General features: G+C 38.1%; 2 protein-coding genes across 2 annotated transcripts in view; one reads left to right on the top strand and one right to left on the bottom strand.

The window, feature by feature from the left end:
* Positions 1–21267, bottom strand: part of LOC149257625 (pyruvate kinase 1, cytosolic-like) — a 191346-nt gene that overhangs the window by 58983 nt on the left and 111096 nt on the right. The window contains exons 5-6 of the mRNA XM_089381138.1: positions 781–858; positions 533–664 (exon numbers count right to left, since the gene is read on the bottom strand). Coding sequence (XP_089237264.1) covers positions 533–664; positions 781–858 — 210 coding nt within the window. The remainder of the gene's footprint in view (positions 1–532; positions 665–780; positions 859–21267) is intronic.
* Positions 15117–17719, top strand: LOC149257626 (uncharacterized). Its single transcript, XM_089369940.1, has 3 exons — positions 15117–15843; positions 15940–16081; positions 16210–17719. Exons 1-3 carry the CDS (start codon positions 15144–15146, stop codon positions 16670–16672), a joined length of 1305 nt encoding a protein of 434 aa, XP_089226066.1. The 5' UTR covers positions 15117–15143; the 3' UTR covers positions 16673–17719.

The raw sequence follows: 21267 nt of genomic DNA, 5'->3' as shown, positions 1-21267 counted from the left end.
GTTCCTTAATGATGCAGGGGTTGGGACAATCATGGGTTCCTTAATTATGGGGCCCTATAGGCATGCATAACCTACACTGAACAAGTCAACAGAAACAAAAGCAAACTGTGTCAATGGGCAAATAATGCAAAAGGGAAAAAAAAAAATACTCTCTGAAATCAGTGACAATCTATGCCCATCCAAACTACAAAATTTCTATGTGCTTCATATCCACATAAATTCTACACCAAGTGGGCTTCACACTGACCATTTTACTCAACCCATATTTAGGTAATTCTTACATTTCTGAAACCTCAATCCCTACCCAGTATTTATTCCTATGACTTGAAAGCCTAGCAAGACACAGAATTTTGACACATGAGCTTCCAGAAACAGCAGAACCATTTCACATTACCAATTAGCAGTTCTATGTGCTAAACATGAAATTCCAACAGTGAAAGAATTCCATTTATTCATGACCATGGGCCTTCTGTCTAAAAGCATTATAACTATATTAACTAACACAGTAATCTCCATGCTTGTGATTACTTACATGCTTATCTGTATCACTTAGTGTTGGAAGATCAATATGAATTTGAGTGGCATGCACTGTAAACAATGAACCAACAAGAGTTGCACTGTTTTTGACACAACAAACTATATCTTGATCTTTAATCTCTGCAACCTGCAGCCAGATCAGTTAGCAGATTTTTCAATGCTGGAGCTCCATCTATGTCAAAACTAAATGTCCAAATGTTACTCTGCTTGAATATTCACAAACAATGGCAGAAGCGCCTTAACCTCAAGCCAGACAGAAGTGGTCTCACTTCCTGTAAAGAGATATTGACCAACAAAAATGGTGTCCCCTTTCTTCACTGCCTGTAGTATAAAGAGCCAAAATTCAATTCAGTGTTAGTCCATGAGAAACATTATCTGAAACCAATAGAAACAAAATACTGCCAAAAGAATTACATACAAACATCTCCCTGCAGAAATGGCCATAAAGTAAAAAGGAAACATGATCAGAATAGCTAATAGATGATATGTATCCAACCACGGGATATATTTGATTTTGCACCTATAAGATTGCAAGCCACCGTATCTTCTCAGAGAACAAGCATATTAACCATGAAAATGGACACATAAAAAATTATGTACCGAACATATACAGACACTCGCAATTCATTCTTTACATCTAAACACCCCAAGAAATCACCAAATTTTGCAATGGGTTTACATTTAATTTTTAAACACACGAAGGAAAATTAGAGAGGGAGACACAAAACAAAAAGAAAACAAAAGCCGTAAGCCCATTGCAAAAATGGGGATTTTCCAATTCCTCAATGGGTAAACCAAAAATTGAGAAATCACAATCACAAGTACAATGATTTTGTAGCACCTTGTGTTGCACAGGGATACTCTGCCAGATTCAGTTTGTCTATGATAGCAGAAGTTGTTGTTGATTAAGGGTTTTTGCTTCTTCATTGATTATTTCTAGTCAATGGTTACAAGTATCCTTCGTGGATAATGGTTGAGTTTTCCGTGGTGACCATTTGTTGATGAATACATGTAAGATGAATTGGTAAGATGTGATATGTTCTCCGGAATAAACATTATTAAGCTTTTATATTATGTGTCAGCTACTCTTTGGCTAGACAAATGTTGTAAAACTCAAACTTGTGTTGAATTTTAGGGTAGCTGCGGTCTGTAGTCCCAGCTCCTCCAAGTTGGCTTACAAAAGAAATATAAAAGAAGAATTTTGAAATTAAATTTTTGAATTTAAATTACCTCCAAAAAGTCAAGTTGGCTCAAATTGTTTAAGTTGGCGCAACTGAAGGGACATACCCATTGTTTGGACCCTATAATGTACCTTTTTGCTCATACTTTTTGCTATCACTACATTTTTTTCCTACTCACATTTAAGCCTACATTATCACATTAATCTATTTTTCCAAAGGTATAAAACGTTTCTTCTCTTTGCTATATGTTTAACTTGTTTTACATGTAAATTTACATTACTTTCATACTTAGCCACTAATCAGAAATATATAGTTGCTAAAATAGTTTGAAGACTGCAGTTAATATATTGTTGCTGCTTGAAGACCACGTTGCTGAAACAGTAAACAGTACGCAAATCCCGATGCTGAAACAGTCCGTGATCTACGATGCTGAAACAGCCTGTGATCTGCGATGCTGAAACAGTCCGTGATTTACGATGCTGAAACAGTATTTCATATACAACAGTAACAAGAAAGGATAATTAAAGGAGCTGTTACACTGGCCGCAATAGCTGTACCTCAAAGCCAGCACCATTACAACCACTGTAATAGCATTTTGCTATGGAAGATCGGAATATCCTATTCCAGCATAGAAGATTAGATCAAACTAAGAATAGGATTTGTATGTACAGATGTAATCATCATATTAAGATGATTTCTCCTCTTTAAATAGAGGAGAAATCAGTGTTAGAGGGGGACGATAGAATACAGAATTACAGAGAAGAGCGTGTTTATTCTTATTGTAACATGTTACATTTGATAGATGAATAAAAGATCACTTTGAGTACTTCTTCTTAATTCCCGTTCATTTCTGGGGAATCTTGTGAGAAGGAGAGGGCCCACCTTCCTCACAAGATTCACCCATTAGTTTTGTAGTGTGTTAATTATTGTCTTCATTCATGCCTTGTTAAAACTCTGTTTTGTTGAAACTATGTTATGCATTTCTTAGGCACCATTATAACTCTGCTATTTATTGCTGAAACTCTGTTTCAACTGATTGTTGCATCATTTTCATACAATTCATTCCTAGGTAATTGTTGATCATTTCGATTGGTAATTTTGTTTGTAGAATAAGTTTATGAAAGTGTGATAGTCAGAGACAGATGCTGAAGATTCCTACTTTGGGGAATAGGGTCCTGTTCTCTGTTACAGCATAGTTAGTCTTTTCTTTTGCAAATTGCTGAAAGGTTCATTTTTCCTAGGTTGTTGTTTCTTAATATAATCTAGGATTCTTCTAATGATTGTTTTCCTTTGAATCTTGAATTCTACAATAGAAAGATTGCTTTTACTGTAATTCAAAGTAGAGCTTCAGTGTGATTCAAAGAAAGGTGTGATTGCCTTTGAAATAAATAGACTTCCCTGGGTTGACAATTTATGTAGCAATTGATTGTTTAATTAAATAAGCAATTATAGTGACCAACATTTTGGCGCCGTTGCCGGGGAAGGCAATTATAGATTTCAAAAGCATTTATGTTTTTCTTTCAGATGTACAAATTGCATGAGAGGACGCGGAGCCCCCAAGAAAACTAACCCTACAGGTGGCAGGGGCAGAGGAAGAGGAGGAGGAAGAAAGACTTTTATCGACGAGATTTTATCAAAATCTGAATTTTCTGTTCCTCAGCGATCAAGCTCTCGAAAACCAAAGCCTCAACCTTCCTTCCAAGCGAACTTTGAAATGGAGAAAGAGATTTGGAGCCCTGAAACAGTTGAGAAACCAGCAAGAAACATTAAGGATCGAGCAAGTGCAGTAGGGGAACAAACAGAAGAAACCATGGAGGGGTATAATGAAGAGTTGCTCCATGAAGAACGGGTAGAAGGAGAGGTAAACGATGAAAACTCTTTTCCTACCTTAGGATTTCCCATTGGTGATCTTCCTAAAGGAGCAGCTTCTATGAAGAAAGCCACTTTCAGCTTTACCTAACTTTCATGGTTTATCTTCTGAGGATCCTGATGAATTCCTTTATTGATGATGTTACCTCTTTTGATTTTGATAAAGAAGAAATAAAAAAGCACGATTCCCCTGAAGAGGTACAAACAACCTCTAATACTGTTGTTCAAGCAGCAGAACCACCATTCCCTGAGTGTTTAGCTTTGACTAAAACGCCTGAGCCACCTACTTTTAATCTTCTAGGGGAATTACAAAATCTCTACGTCAAAATTCCACTATTACAAGCACTAAGAGATGTACCAATTTATGCCAGAACTATGCAAGACATTTGTGTTAAGAAACCCAGTAGGAAAACTAAAGATCCCCTCATAGTTCATGTCATGGGTGATCTGTCTGCACTAATGTCGGGTAAAGCCCCTCCAGTTAAATATGGTGATCCCGGCCATCCTACTGTCACAGTGCAAATTGGAAAAACAGTAATTCCTCGAGTTCTGGTAGACTTAGGCACTGCTATCAATATTATGACTCTTGAAACTTCACAACTGTTACAATTGAAGAATGGAATCAGAGATACCCCAACCATTCTAGAATTAGCTGACCATTCTACAATCAAACCGGAAGGAGTTATTGAAGACCTAATCATCTCAGTTGAGTCCTGGAATTATCCAGCTGATTTTGTGGTATTGCAACCTAAAACAAAGTTGGGGGGTCATCCTCTAATTTTGGGTAGGCCTTGGCTAGCCACAGCAGATGCCTTTATCAGCTGTAGATTTGGTTCAATGACAATTTCCAATGGATAAGAGACCAAACAGCTTACTCTCTACTCTCACACTACACCCTTGATTAATAATGATAATTCCTTATGGGTGGACTATGATGATCAAACTACTCAACCTATCTTGACTATCAGACAAGCTTTAAGCCTTAAAGATGCCACTGAGGACGAAGTAATTAATAATTTTATTTGCGAACCCTCCTCTGTGACTCCAGGAACACATAATCAGCTAGCTGCACTTTTTGAGTCAGATACCCAGGAAAAGCTTAATTCTAAAGACCTACCTCAAACATCAGCTACCATCTCCTCTAAAAGTATACCTGTAGAAATTGAACTTGGCAAAACACTGAATATAAACCCCAACTTGACAGTTGTTGAAACACAACAATTAATGAAGTTACTTCTTGAAAATAAGGAAGCATTCGCGTGGGACTATACAGATATGAAGGGAATCTCTCCTGAATTATGTACTCACCGTATCTATATCAAGGAAGATTGTCGACCGAGCTGTCAACCTCAACGACGAATGAACCCTAATTTAAGAGAAATTGTTAAAGGGGAACTTCAAAAATTGCTTAATGCGGGGTTTATATATCCTATATCTGACAGTGAATGGGTTTCCCCGTTGGTAATAGTTCCTAAGAAAAACAGGAAATGGAGAGTGTGCGTAGATTATAAAGCCTTAAATAAAGCCACTCAAAAAGATCACTTTTCGTTAGCATTCATTGATCAAGTGTTAGATAGTTTGTCAGGGAAGAAATTCTTCTCTTTCTTAGATGGTTTCAGTGGGTATAACCAAATCAAAATTGCACCCCAAGACCAAGATAAGACCACTTTTACTAGCCCCTGGGGAACCTTTTCTTATAGAGTCCTCCCATTTGGGCTATGTAATGCACCAGCAACCTTTCAAAGAGCAGTTATAGGAATATTTTCTGATATGATTAATGACTCTATGGAAATTTTTATGGATGATTTTACCCCTTATGGTGTCTCTTTTGAGGAGGCACTACAAAATCTTGAGAAAGTACTTAACCGATGTATACAAGCCCACCTCTCCTTAAGCACCAAAAAATGTCATATGATGATGACTGAAGGAGTGGTACTTGGACATTTTATTTCATCTCAAGGAATTCAGGTAGATCCATCCAAGATACAAGTCATTGAGAACCTTCCTATTCCCAAAACCCAAACAGAAGTGAGAAGCTTCTTAGGACATGCTGGATACTACAGAAGATTTATCAAAAAAATTTCCAAAATAGCTTCTCCTTTGTTTGTGTTACTTATGAAAAATGTTGAATTCAAGTGGACTAATCTTTGCCAGGAAGCATTTGATGCACTTAAACATCAGTTATCTACAGCTCCTATTCTAAGGGGACCTGATTGGGCACTTCCCTTTCATATATCAACTGATGCTTCGGATACTGCAATTGGAGTTGTCTTGGGACAAGAGGAAAATCATCTCCCCTATGCTATCTATTTCATTAGTAAGAATATGACTCCTGCTGAACTTAACTACACAGTTACCGAAAAGGAATTTTTAGCAGTTATCTATGCTATTAATAAATTTTGACATTACATCACTGGTTATTCTACTTTTGTCCATACTGATCACTCAGCTATTAAATATTTAATGAACAAATCTGTCACAAATGCTCGAGTCACCAGATGGTTATTATTATTACAAGAATTTGATATTACAATTGTAGATCGACCAGGAAAAGAAAATGTAGTTGTTGATTTTCTTTCTCAGTTAACACTTGATGATAATACTCCAGTAGATGATTCCTTTCCTAATGAATATTTATTTGCAGTATCTGCTCACTCACCATGGTATGCAGACATTGCCAATTATTTGGTTGCAGGGAAGTTACCACCACACCTATCCCACCGAGAGAAAAGAAAAATCATTCAACAAAGTGCTAGGTATAGCTGGATAAGTGGGTGTCTTTTCTACACAGGACTTGATCAAGAAATCCGAAGATGCATTAGAGAAGATGAAGTTTATGATATACTAAAAGTTTGTCATGATGGCCCTTGTGGAGGGCATTTTGATGACAAAAGAACGGCACATAAATTCTCAGGATGGGGATTATTGGCCCTCAATTTTTAAAGATGCAAAGAAATATGTTCGGACCTGTGACAACTGTCAAAGAATGGGTTAGCCTAATCATAGAGATGAAATGCCATTAAAACCCCAGGTAGTACTTGAACCATTTGAGAGATGGGCCTTAGATTTTGTAGGACCCATTAACCCTCCATCCAATCAAAGAGTTTATATATTAGTCTGCACAGATTATATGACCAAATGGGTGGAGGCTAAAGCACTCCTTAGAGCTACTGAAGAAGTTGTTCTAGCTTTCTTATTTGAAGATATCTTTGTCAGATTTGGAGTGCCTAGAGAATTAGTCACAGATGGAGGACCTCCTTTCACCTCTCATGGTTTTAAAGCCACCCTTCAGAAATATCATATTCATCATAGAATGACTACACCATACCACCCCCAAGCCAATGGACAGGTGGAAAGCACAAACAAAGTAATAGAAGCCATTCTAACAAAAACAGTGAAGGAAAACCAGAAGGATTGGTCTCAAAGGCTCCCTGAAGCATTATGGGCTTACAGAACTACCTGGAGAAACACTACAGGATTCTCTCCCTATGAATTAGTTTATGGTAAAAGTGTTGTTTTTCCTGTGGAATTTGAAATCAAAACCTTAAGGATTGCTTTAGCTATTAACCTTGATTTGACTGATGTGCAGACAGCGAGGTTACAACAGCTTAATGAATTGGATGAAAAAAGATTAGATGTCATTCATCAGACAACTATGATTCAACAACAAATAACAAAATGGCATGATAAAATCATCAAGCACAAGCAATTCCAAAAAGGTAATTGGGCTTTATTATATGATTCTCGCTTTAAATAATTTCAAGGGAAACTACATACAAGATGGCTAGGACCTTACGAAGTGGATATTGTTTTCCCCAATGGAACAGTAAGGCTCCTAACAATTGATGACTCTAAAACACCATTATTAGTAAATGGTCATCGGCTCCATCTGTACCAACGCCCCATTTCCAAAGAAGATTTTCAGGCCACATGCGTGGCAGATTCACATTATCTTTTTTTAGAAGAGCCTCCTGCCCCTCATTGCATTTAATTTTTTTGAATTTTATTTTTAGTATTAGATTAAAATTTCTTTTACTAATAATCCCTACCAAGGGATGGCATGTTACAATTGATTCTTTTGCAGATTCTCGATCCAGAAAAGCCCTACCAAGAAAGGACAATCTTAATACAAGCAAATCCAAGCTTCATCTTGTGAAGCATTGCTCCCACTCTCTTCAATCCATCCATCTTCAACATCCCCATCATTCATTCCCTCTCATTTCTTTCCCTGTCCCTATTTCCCCATCTTTTCCATTGCTGAAACACCATTTCTTCAGCAACATTTTCCCGTTGTTGAAACACCATTCCTTCAGCAACATTTTCCCATTGCTAAAACACCACTTTGCAGCAACATTTCTCCCCATTTTCCCATTAGTGAAACACCACTTTCCAACAACATTTCTCCCCATTTTCCCATTGCTGAAATACCACTTTGCAGCAACATTTCTCCCCATTTTCCCCTTGCTGAAACACCACTTTTGCAGCATTTCCTGTCATACAAACATCTTCTTCAGTTCTTTCGCTCTTACTTCTCCTATTTTTCATGCTACATTCTGTCCTTTCACTACCTTCTCCCATGACTAAACAAATCCTTGGTACAACTCCTCTCATAATTCCGAAGTTCTTCCATGATTACTACAAATCTATTATGAACAGGCACTATATGTTTTTCGAAGTACGAATTAAAAGTAAAGGTGAGGTATGTAAACTTTATATGTAAATACAATTAAATTGTAGTTAATAAGAAGATGTCGATTCATTATTACCATGATCCCCGTACACTTAAAGTCATTATTTTAGCCATAGTTGGGGGGAGTATCGAAACTTTATGCCATCATTTCACACGAATTGACTATTGTCACTCCTTTTTACCCATTATTTCGCCTTTTCACCATCATTTACATGTCCTCATCCGCAAAATTTACTCTATTCGGGTGCGGTTACTTGGCTTTGTGACTGTGCATTTTACTGAGCTAAATAGCTATGGGAGGTCCTGTTATACGATACGAACCCACCACGACAACCCTGCTAGAATTGTATCCAGAAGTCTACCAAATCTTTCAGCAGGCGGGCTGGCTGGGTTATTTTCAGAGGCTCCAGGGATTTGATCAACAACAGGTTCTTCAATTTGCTCGGAATCTTCAAGAAGATCATTCTATTGTTCAAGGGGTTCGGATTTCAGTCATAGAGGATGATATAGCACAGGTTTCGGGTCTTCCCGTCACAGGTATTCGCTGGTTCAGCCGCAAACACATTATTCTTAATGCCCAGCTGGATTTTCTCTTGCCAGGAGAACAAGTTGAGCCTAAAGCCCGGGGTGTTCGACTTAGCTCGTTGCCGCCTCCTTGGCCGAAAGTTGCAGAGTTTGTCAAGCACTACCTTACCTGTGAAGGCCGATACCAGGTAGTTTACCAGTACGACTTTGTCTTGTTATCTCATTTACGGCATGCTAGACTGGTGAATATTCCTTACTTTCTGCTCAGATGTCTTAGAAATATGTCGCATTATTGTAGATGGGTAAAAAACCCCCTCCTTTCCCTCACCCATCACTGTCTTGTTCAATTACTCATCCAAAAGGGTTTTGCCCAACAAAACCCTCCCCTAAACAATCCACCCATAAACCCTCAGGAAGAGCAACCACAAAACCTCCCTAACCAGCCGGAAATACCTATTAACCCACCTACAGACCCAATTGATCCAATTGACCCTCCTACCATACCAAGTCCACCTCACAATTTACCAGAATCATCTATTCCTACTGTTGATATCCTTAGTAATGATTCTCAAGATAACCCTCCCTGCTCCATCACTGAGGAAACACCCACTCGCAAAAGAAGGAAGCAAACTACTACTGTTTTTTTATCTAGAAAGCGAATGAGGGGTTCAATCAAAGCAGCAACCACTTCTGATAGCCCTCCCCATTCCACTATTGAGGAAAAATCTACTCGAAAAAGAAAGGAGCAAATTGATAATTTTTCTTCCTTTTTACCTAGAAGAAGAATGAGGACTTCAACCATAGCAGCAACTACTACCACTACCCTAAATCCCCAAACCATCCTGCTAAAACCCCGTACACCTCCACCCTCCCAAATCCCCGAATTTTTACCTGTTCCACCCACGGGCACTGAAACACAAGAACCAGATGCCCAGGGTACTGCGACATCATTTTCCTTACATTCAGTAGCTGAAACACAAGAACCAGCTACTCATTCAGTAGTTGTTACACAAGAACCAGCTATAGCTGTTACACAAGAACCAGCTATAGCTGAAACACAAGAACCAACTGTTGATTTTGTTCTGGAAACACAAGAACCAGATGCCCAGGGTGTTGCGACATCATTTTCCTTACATTCAATAGCTAAAACACAAGAACCAACTACTCATTCAGTAGCTGTTACACAAGAACCAGCTATAACTGTTACACAAGAACCAGCTACAGCTGAAACACAAGAACTAGCTACTGATTTTGTTCTGGAAATACAAGAATCAGATGCCCAAGGTGCGGCAACATTATTTTCTTTACATCAAGTAGAATCAAATGCTGATTTTGTAGCTACTCCACAAGAACCAGCTACTGAAGTTGTGACTGTTACACAAAAACCAATTATCCCTCTTGATACACCTATGACAGATCAACAACCAAAACCAACAATGGCTTCTCTTACAAATAAGATCAGCACTAGAAGCTTACAAGCAAGAGCTGGTAATGGCAAAGGAAGCCTATGACAGGGAACTTAATTTGTAGACCTTAGCTCGCACAGCGGCCATGGCAGAGAAAAACACAAAAGATGATCAGTATAGAGAGTATATGTGCAGCGAATGCGGGGATATTTATGATCAAGTAGGCTATAAAGTGGTCCAAATCCCGATGCCTGGAGCTTCCCCTACACCTACATCTTTTGCAGTTAAAGAAAAGGAATGCCCCACTGTTACACAAGAACCAGTAGGACCTTCAAAAAGCAAAGCTAATATACAAGAACACTGGCCTACAGCAACTATTAAATCTGAAGCTCTTGTTCTTATTAGTAAAGATGTTCAAACTCTGCCTCTTGATACAATTGTCCAATCTGAAGCTCCTATTCTTATTAGTATATCTACTCAGACTCTACTTCAGCTTACCACTCGCAATGTTGGAACACAAACTCAACCTTGGAATGAGCATGTAATAATGAACAAATGGAAGGAGTCTGCTATTACACAGCACAAAAACTTGCAGGAGCACAAATTACTTTGGCTGAACCACATATATTCAAACTGGGAAGCTTTGGACCAAACACTCCAAGAATCTCATGCCCATCAGAAGCAGAATAAGAAGCTAAAAAGCAAATTGCTCTTGATGTTCGAGTTGGTACAAAAATTGATGGCTGCTAGGAAACCATTTCTAAATTACTCTCTTTTCCTTACAGAATGACTTGCATTCTTTCAGATCAAAGCAATCAAAGATGGAAGACCCTATGCAGTGATCAATCCAGCAGATTTTGTTCAAACTTTTGCAGAAGCTTCTACCAGTGATCAGCATCTACTATGTGAGTTATATTTTCATAATGAAGCCATTCCTGAAGACAAACAGCTTAATCTGAATCCTCTTGTTGGTGATATCCAGATTCGGGCATTCGCCTCCTTTCTTGCCAACCAAATTACGTGGCAGAATGCTTTTCTAGCTACCAAGCATAATGAAGATAACCGTCTCCTCTGGATATGGCCAGAACCACGGAACGCTACCACCTTTGTTGCAAAATATTATCAATTTTTTAAGAAAACAGGAATGATTCAACATATGCGGCAACTACAGGCAACAGTACTTCAAGATTGCCAACAGTTTATTAAATCCAAAGATACCGTTGCCCTAAAAGCAAATAACATGTTTTGGCAAAAATCTTCTGAGGAAAGGCAGGAACACAATCCCTTTCGTCCTACCAATCTTGAGACAACAATCTTCCAGGTACCCAGTTACATCAAATGTGTTCAGCAATGCGCTAAAAATTGGATAGGTTATCAGTTCCATTTTCCCATTCTGTGAATGCAACAGAGAAGTATCGGGCTCATCATAGGTTTCCTAAGAAGGTTGAAGCAGCAGCCTGGCAAAAGCTACAATATGTTCAAGGATTCAGAGCCCCAACAGACAGTGATTTCTATAGCTACTGCTTAAGTAATTTGCACGCCAACAGTCAGTATTCGGATTCTGATTCAGAGTGAAGCTCCCTGAGGACATGCAACCTTTTCAGTTGGGGGGGTGTTAGGACCAGTGTTGATAATATCGCCGATATTTCGGCGATATTCGTAAATATCGCGCGATTTTGGCGAAAACGAAATTTCGGCTGGAAAATAGCGCGATATTTTCGTGTTTTTAAATTCTCGCGAGATTTCCGAAATTGCGGCGATATTTTCATAAATATCGCGCCACGACTGTAAATATCGCGGGTTAGTTTAATCGGGTTATAAAATGGTAATATTGTTTTGCTTTTCCCGTCACTTTGTAATGTTTTCGTGCGAGCTGGAGAGAGACGGAACCGGTGCTGCGAAGGAGGGTTTACCCGGTGCCAAAGGTCACAGTCCCGACGTCTTGAGTCTTGACTCTTCACCGTCAACGCAACGCTGCAGCCTGCAACTGTGCAACACATTATATTGGACCTTGGTAATATGATATATCTATTGAGCAATGAGAAGCATAACCAGAAGTTAGAACATACAAATAGCATAACCAGAACATGCAGATTCGCATCTATATTTTGTGGCTTGTATTATATGTGCTGTATTCATATATGTTATATGCAAAGTCTTCTAAAAATCTGCACGTGATATCCTAATCCTGGTGACTTAGCTTTTCCAGCCTTTGCCGTTATGCTTTTCCACAAAGCTATGTTCAGAACTGGCTTTTCATGTCATATTTGGTCCTCCCATTAGCGAAGTCCTTCTAGCTCATTAGATATTTAAGGGTATAGCTCTTGTTGCTAAGCTGAGACTTGTAGTTGTGACAAACACTTGCAAAGACAAGCAATTTAGTAAGGGTTACAGAGAGCAGATCCTTGGTCAATATCTTGATTCTTTTCACACAACAATAAACTTTTGACATATAATTATTAATATCTACTATGTACATTATTCAATCTTCTGATTAAAGACGAGATACCTTAAGTTTGAAAGGAAGGGCAGATACTGATTCCTGGCACTCTCAAGTTAATACTACCATAATCCTCACAGCCATAGGGTTTATCTAGATTCTATATACCACACAACCATAAGGTTTCTCTGCACATGTAAAAGGGTCCTTTGCATTCAGATATATCTGCTATACTGTCCAGACTCCAAACATATCAAGGTTACTGTTAGCAAGATCACTGTCTGTATGGTAATAAGTTATAACAAGGTCACTGTCATGTCACAACAACTATCATTACAGTCATCAGGTCACTATGTCAAGAATCAAGATTACTGCTGTCATGCTGCCATTAATTACTTTCATCAAGATCTTGTTATAGAAGGTTGCTACCCAGTTCACAGGTCACTGACATAATCCTTCATCAAGGACTCTTGCCATGAACACAATCATGCCTTCAAGTCACCAACACAACGCCAAAGTCACCGTCAAAGGTAACTGCCTTATGAGGTTACTGTCACACTGTCATGACTCATGAGTCTCAACATGCATGTAACCAACAGAATTTGGTCAAACCCTGTAGCATCCAGATTCCAACCCAACATCAACAAATCTGTTCTCAGTTCTTGAAAACACTAATCCTTTTTTGGGGGCTTAAAAGTTAACAGTGAACACGTCATGTTTTGCCAGTACTCTTTCCTGATGCCTTCTTGTATTGGACCATGTAAAGCAGCCTCCAATATCATGATGTTTATGGCTGCAATTCACATTAAAAACTTGATGTGTTGATTTTATTTTACATCAACTCTTATTTCACCTCCTACAATTACTTGTCTACCTTATTAAAAATTAAAATCCCCTCTCAACACTCATTTAGCCTCAGAAAGATTGTTAGTGAACCAATATTAGAAGAATAGATGGAGCATAATCCCATGTTTTGGCCTGAGATTAGGAAAGTTGCCTTCCCACTCTACCATATTGAAATCTTTCACAACAGTTGCCCTCCCACTCTACCATATTGAAATCTTTCCCAACAGTTGCTTATCCTCAGAAGATAGCATATAAGCCAACATTAGAAGCATAAATATAAATGATTTTATTATCCTCAATGTATACACTGCCTGTAGCAGCCAAATCGCAGTCCTCTAACGCTGTTATTGAATACATTTATATTTTATGATTTTAATGTCTTTTGACTCTTTTCTACATAGCTTGACTAGGGTCCTTTGTGTGAAGATTGCAGATTGTAGAACTTTGTTAAAGTTTAGTCCATTTGTCTTTGAAGAATGAGGATTTGATATTGAGACCTGCACCCATGGAATTTCGTAAATTCGTATTACTTATTAAGTTATTAAGTTACTAATTCCAAATTTTTTTTGGTGCTGTAGGTTTCCTTTTGAGTTAGCCCACTACAAAATACAAATATGCCAAAAAACTTGGACCCATTTTGGGAGTATGGGATCCCTGATGGTGGGACAAATCGTGCATATCTTTCATGCAAATTGTGTGGGGACAAGATGACAGGTGGGGTTACACGACTGAAATACCATCTTGCTAGACTCCCTGGACATGATGTTGGCATTTGTAAAGTTTCTAGTCCGGAGCTTATACGAAAAGCTCTTGAGGCAATTGAAGAAAAGGACAGAAAGAAGGAAGAGGCGGAAAGAAACAAAGCTGAACGTGCAGGTAGATCTTTTGGGATATCTTCTCCTGATTTTGATGTTCAGGGTAGTGGCCCTACTGGCCCTAGTGGGAGGGGCTCCACAACTGGCACACCATCACATGCTAGCGCTACTGCTAGTGTGAATGCGAGGTCATCATTTTTTGTTCCACGAACAGGAGCTGGAGCACAACCTGGCATAAAATCGCTTTATAAAAAAAAGGAGAAGGAAGAAGCAGATAGAGTCATGGGGAGGTGTATTTATTGGAGCGACTTACCTCTCAGCATCACAAAAACCAATCCATTTTGGCAACCAATGTGTGATGCTATTGCTGTTGTGGGCCCAGGGTACAAAAGTGCCACATATGAGGAGTTGCGGGGGCCAATTCTTCAAGCAGAAAAAGAGGACATCAACTCTAGATTGGCGGAGTTGAAACAGACATGGGAAGTCACTGGATGCACAGTGATGTCTGATGGTTGGACAGATAGGAAGGGTAGGACCCTTCTAAATTTCTTGGTACATTGTCCTAAAGGTACCATGTTTATTAAATCGTTGGATGCATCAGAACATATCAAAGATGCAGCAACGATATGTGAGTTGTTAGATGGGTTCATTCAGGAGATTGGTGTGCAGAATGTGGTGCAAGTCGTAACAGACAATGCAGCTAATTATGTGTCTGCCGGCAAAATGCTTATGGAGAGGCATCCCACATTGTTCTGGACTCCATGTGCAGTGCATTATCTTGATTCGTTGCTTGAGGATATGGGGAAACTCTCCTTCATCAAGGAGGCAGTTGATATGGCTAGGAGCATCCCCAAGTTTATTTATAACCATGCTTATGTTCTTAGCCTTATGAGGAGGTACACTAAAAACAAGGAGTTGCGGCGTCCTGCCATCACACGTTTTGCCACAACCTTTATTACTCTCCAGTCTTTGCTTCGATGTCAGTACGAGTTGAAGCAAATGTTTGTGTCTGATGATTGGCGTGCTTGTAGATACAGCAAGAGACCTGATGGGAGAGCCATTGCAAAAATGGTGTACTCTGAGACATTTTGGCGTGGAGTACAAGAAGCATGTGCAGTTAGCGAACCTATAGTAAAGGTTCTTAGATTGGTGGATGGAGAGAAGCCTGCAATGCCTTATTTGTATGAGGGCATGGATAGGGCCAAGGAGGCCATTCGTTCCTATTATGCAGACAAGGGTTCTGCTGGCCTTAATAGGCAGATGATGTTATGGGATGTGATCGATAATCGGTGGACAGGGATGCTTCATCGACCCATTCATGCAGCAGCACTCTTCCTCAACCCTGCATTTGCATACAAATGCAATTTTCGTTTTGATGGCGAGGTGATGGAAGGGCTCCATACCTGTATTCAGAGGATGGTACCTGATTCTGAGCTTCGTAGCAAAATCAAGCGCGAGGTACAGAGTTATCAGGATTGTGTTGGCCTATTTGGCTTTGATGATGCCATTAAGGAAAGGGCCCTCTTCATGCCACGTAAGTGACAAGTCATCACTCATTAGAAATTAGAAATTTGAATTTAATTTTTAACTTTTAAGTTTTTGAATTTTTTATTTCATTATTTTGTTGTAGATCTTTGGTGGCGAAGCTATGGTGCAAGGGTACCAAATTTGCAAAATTTGGCTATACGAATCTTGAGTCAAACATGTAGCTCTTCAGGGTGTGAGCGCAATTGGAGTGTATTTGAGAAAATACACGCCAAAAAGCGCAACAGGTATAACTTTGAACTCAAGCCTTCAGTTGAGCAATTACACTTATTGTAATTTTTAATTTTTAATTTATGACCTTCAAGTGTCAAGAGTCAAGAGTCAAGACTCATTACTTTTTTTGACACTCTTACAGGTTGGAGTTCGCACGCCTCAACGATTTGGTGTATGTGCATTACAACATCCGACTTCGAGTGAGGCAAATAGAATCACCAGTGGATCCAGATGCCATTTCCTTAGACAATATTGATGTATTGTCTCCGTGGAGGGTGGAGTCTCAGGAGCCCATATTGGAGGAGTCACCTTCATGGTTGGAGGAGCCAGTGGCAGATGATCCATTAGAGCAGGGGCAGCAAGAGGAGGACTCGGAGTCAGAGGAGCAGCAACACTTAGAGGAGGAGCAGGAGGAGCTGGAGGAGGACACTGCGGGAGCATCAGCATCAACACCATCTGCTATAGATATAGGAGAGCATAGCTCCATGCCTATCACTCATTATTTGACATTAGGTGCAGAGGCAGTGTCAGGGCCTTCTACTACTAGGGGCAGGCCTGACAAACAGCCCATCATGTTTTCCCGTAAAAGGGGGAGAGGGCAGTAGATAGATAGCTGCTAGTTTTATTTGTTATGCTACATGTAACTCATGATGATGAGATACTTTTATTATTATATGTGATGTTATTTTGTATTGGTTCTCCACATTTGAGTCCTTGAATGGACAATTATCAGGGATTAGCACGATTTGGTATCGCCTTTGATATATCATTTCTATTTGACATCATATATATCAGTGTTTTCTTCATATTTATGTGCCAATGTGTTTAACTTTAAACTTTATTTCATGTTGTTATTGCTTTATATGTTTAAAAATCTGAAAAAAATGAATATATTATGCATTTTTTATGCTTGCTTTTGTTGTTTAAATTCTGAACATGAAGATGTTGCTTTAAAAATTAAAATAGTTTCTTGAGTGTTTGCTGGGCACTGTATAGTTATACTCATTTAATGCCAATTTTTTGTTTTTTTTGTGCCCTAGGTTTGAATTAGTTCACTACAGTACAAATGTCAAATATGCCAAAAGCCTTGGACCCATTTTGGGAGTATGGGGAGGCTGTTGGTGGGGCAAATCAGGCATATATATCATGCAACTTGTGTGGGACCAAGATGTCAGGAGGGATTACACGATTGAAATACCATCTGGCTAAACTCTCTGCATATGATGCAGCAGATGTGATGCCTTGTATGGTTTCTAGTGCAGAGGTTATACAAAAAGCTCGTGAAGCAATTGCTGAACAAGACAGAAAGAAAGCTGCTAGGGAGAGGCCAATGGTCTCAGATAGATAGCTGCTAGTTTTATTTGTTTTGCAACTTTTGCTACATATAAGTTTATAACTCATGATGATGAAATACTTTTAAACTTTTATATATGTGATGTTGTTTTGTTTGAGTCCTTGATTGGACAATTATCACTATCAGGGATCAGCAGGATATGTGATGTTATTTTAATTTTTGTTTGAGTCCTTGATTGGACAATTATCAATTTATCACTATCAGGGATCAGCAGGATTTGGTATCGCCTTTGAAGTTTGATGTATCATTTCTATTTGACATCATATATATCAGTGTTTTCTTCATATTTATGTGCCAATGTGTTTAGTTCATGTTGTTATTGCTTTATATGTTTAGAAATCTGAAAAAAAATGAATATATTATGCATTTTTTATGCTTGCCGATATTTGCCGATATTTTCGCCGATATTTCCGATAAGATATTTTCCGGACCCTCGCCGATATTTTCCCGATACTGATATTATCAACACTGGTTAGGACCCTATAATGTACCTTTTTGCTCATACTTTTTGCTATCACTACATCCTTTTCCTACTCACATTTAAGCCTACATTATCACATTAATCTATTTTTCCAAAAGTATAAAATGTTTCAACTTTCTTCTCTTTGCTATATGTTTAACTTGTTTTACATGTAAATTTACATTACTTTCATACTTAGCCACTAATCGGAAATATATAGTTGCTAAAATAGTTTGAAGACTGCAGTTAATATATTGTTGCTGCCTGAAGACCACATTGTTGAAACAGTGAACAGTACGCAAATCCCGATGCTGAAACAGTCTGTGATATGCGATGTTGAAACAGCCTGTGATCTGCGATGCTGAAACAGTCCATGATTTACGATGCTGAAACACTCTGTGATTTACGACGCTGAAACAGTGTTTCATATACAACGGTAACAAGAAAGATAATTAAAGGAGCTGTTACACTGGCCGCAATAGTTGTACGTCAAAACCAGCACCATTACAACCACTGTAACAGCATTTTTCTATGGAAAATCGGAATATCCTATTCCAGCATAGAAGATTAGATCAGACTAAGAATAGGATTTGTACGTACACATGTAATCAATTAAGAGGATTTCTCCTCTTTAAATAGAGGAGAAATCAGCATTAGAGGGGGACGATAGAATATGGAATTACAGAGAAGAGCATGTTTATTCTTATTGTCACATGTTACATTTGACAGATGAATAAAAGATCACTTTGAGTGCTTCTTCTTAGTTCTCGTTCATTTATGGGGAATCTTGTGAAAAGGAGAGGGCCCACCTTCCTCACAAGATTCACCCATTAGCTTTGTAGGTGTGTTAATTATTGTTTTCATTCATGCTTTGTTAAAACTCTGTTTTGCTGAAACTCTGTTATGCATTTCTTAGGCACCGTTATAACTCTGCTATTTATTGCTAAAACTCTATTTCAACTGATTGTTGCATCGTTTTCATACAATTCATTCCTAGGTAATTTTTGATCATTTCGATTGGTAATTCTGTTTGTAGAATGAGTTTATGAAAGTGTGATAGTCAGAGACAAGTGCTGAATATTCCTACTTTGGGGAATAGGGTCCTATTCTCTATTACAGCATAGTTAGTCTTTTCTTTTGCAGATCGCTGAAAGGTTCATTTTTCCTAGGTTGTTATTTCTTAATATAATCTAGAATTCTTCTGATGATTGTTTTCCTTTGAATCTTGAATTCTGCAATAGAAAGATTGCTTTTACTGTAATTCAAAGTAGAGCTTCAGTCTGATTCAAAGCAAGGTGTGATTAGTATAACTTTTACTATAACTCTGGATTGCTTTTGAGATTGAGCATATACAGTGTGTGATTGCCTTTGAAATAAACAGACTTCCCTAGGTTGACAATTTATGTAGCACTTGATTGTTTAATTAAATAAGCAATCATAGTGACCAACACCCATTAGGGCACTCTAATCTACTATATATACACCATTCATCTTCCTCCATTGGGCACCAATTTGGATCACTCACAATTATCATCTTGTGTTCACACATGCGAAGAAAAGAAGAAGACTTCTGAGGTTAAGTCAAGATAGTTGACATCTATTTGACTAGCGTTGATCAAATTTTCAGAGGCAAGGTTTGACCGAGATTTATGAAGTTCTCTGAGCAGCAGACAAAATTATGAGGAAGGTGCAAGAGGCCAAAATTTCTCAGTTTGACCAGGTTTGACCTGGACTTGTTTACTAGGCAGTTTGACTTTTTTTTACTAGAAAAGATCAAATTGTATCTCTTGTTGAATTGAATAATTTCTCTAAGAAAAGGTTGTTGGTGAAGCGAACAAAATTCGTAATTCCTGTTAACTACTCCAGTTAACTTGGAATATAAAGATCTCCATTGAGATACAAGAATATATATTAAAATGTATGAATAAGATTGATGATACAATGAGAGTGAGGGGCTTGCTTATGTATTAGACTAATTAACTAATCATTATTACCATTATCCTCATTATATATATATATATATATGTTACTCATAACATTGCCTTCCTCCTCAAAAAAGCTTTGTCGTCAAAGCTTGTTGATGCAAAAGGCTTGATCTCCTTTTTTTTTTGGTTTTGAATGTCTTTTCGTCTCGACACTGACATCTTTGTTGATACAAATTGATATGATCTTCTAAGTGACAAACAAAATTGTCACACTGAGAAGGGATCAAACCATCCTAGATTAATCTTCTATGGAATATTCTAATCACTACAATTTTGTAAAGAATTGTCATCATAGGACTGGATTGAGGTTACTTCAATATTCTTCGGAACATCAGCGTGTTGTTTCTATTTTGAATGGTACATATACGTAGCTTGATTGAGTTGTCTACTCTCATGATTCAGATGTCGCTAGGGAACTTTTTTGGTTTGAATTTCCCTTATTAGGTGTGTGGAGGTACACAATCTTCGTTTGGAATTCATCATCCGGATTGTAACATGTGAGTGTGCTTTTCTTTCAACTGATTGATCCTCTTCTTGAGTTCTGCTATTGACTGGTTTGGTATTTGTTTCTTTATCTTCCACTAGGAATGTTACAACTGGATTTCAATACTTCCTCGTGAATAGAATGTTCTTACTTGTCTTTTAACGACTTCTTGTCCTTCTTAAGCTTTTTAATTTGTGTTAGTAATTTTTCGCTATGATCCTTAAGTCGCAAAACTTCTTCATCTCTATCAGCAGTGATTTTGTCAATTTTATTTTGCATATTTTGTAGTACTTTTTTACCTTCTTGAAAAATTACTTTTGAAATATCTTCTATGTCTTCTGGTATTACTGAATTCGGCTTTACTGTAAGATCTTGTAGCGTTATTTTTTTCTTTTTGTAAGAAAATGTTAAAAACTTCTTTTTCGTATTCAGGATGAAGGAACCAAGGGTTTCCATCCAGGGTGAACCCAAAATAATGTCACCTTGATCGCTCCATAGGGTTTGAACTGAGAAGTGCGATATAAATGTATAATCCTCAATGTTTAACTGTAAATTGGTTAGGTCATATTTTTTGTTGCCAAAACAATCTAATTTTTCGATTATATTTGACTCCGGGATCACTAATTGGTTTGTGATTTTAGGCGTTATATAATTTTTATCTTCGACAGGTGAGATAGCAATAGTGACATCTTTTCCCGCAATGGACCCTTTAATTCTAAATAGCACTGAAGCATAATTACATGAAGTTTTTGGAAATCTTCCTTCCTTCAATTCCAAATTAGACTCCATTCTTTTTTTCTCTTTAATGATTGACTCTATTTTGCCTTATTGATAATTTTAGGTCAACAATACTTTAATTCTTTGTTAAGTCACAAATTTTCTTTCCCTATTTCCTTTGGATATATAAATAGGTAAGG

This window comes from Pinus tabuliformis, chromosome 6 (genome assembly GCF_031772625.1).
Source record: "Pinus tabuliformis cultivar Carrire ecotype Pingquan chromosome 6, CPIR1, whole genome shotgun sequence".
Lineage (NCBI taxonomy): Eukaryota > Viridiplantae > Streptophyta > Pinopsida > Pinales > Pinaceae > Pinus > Pinus tabuliformis.
This window is presented reverse-complemented; position numbering and strand designations above follow the sequence as displayed.

Coding starts and splice junctions, on each gene's coding strand:
- LOC149257626 (XM_089369940.1), top strand. CDS start 15,144: ATGGCTAGGAGCATCCCCAAGTTTATTTATAACCATGCTTATGTTCTT. Junction 15,844..15,939: donor AAGGGCCCTCTTCATGCCAC/GTAAGTGACAAG, acceptor ATTTTGTTGTAG/ATCTTTGGTGGCGAAGCTAT. Junction 16,082..16,209: donor CACGCCAAAAAGCGCAACAG/GTATAACTTTGA, acceptor ACACTCTTACAG/GTTGGAGTTCGCACGCCTCA.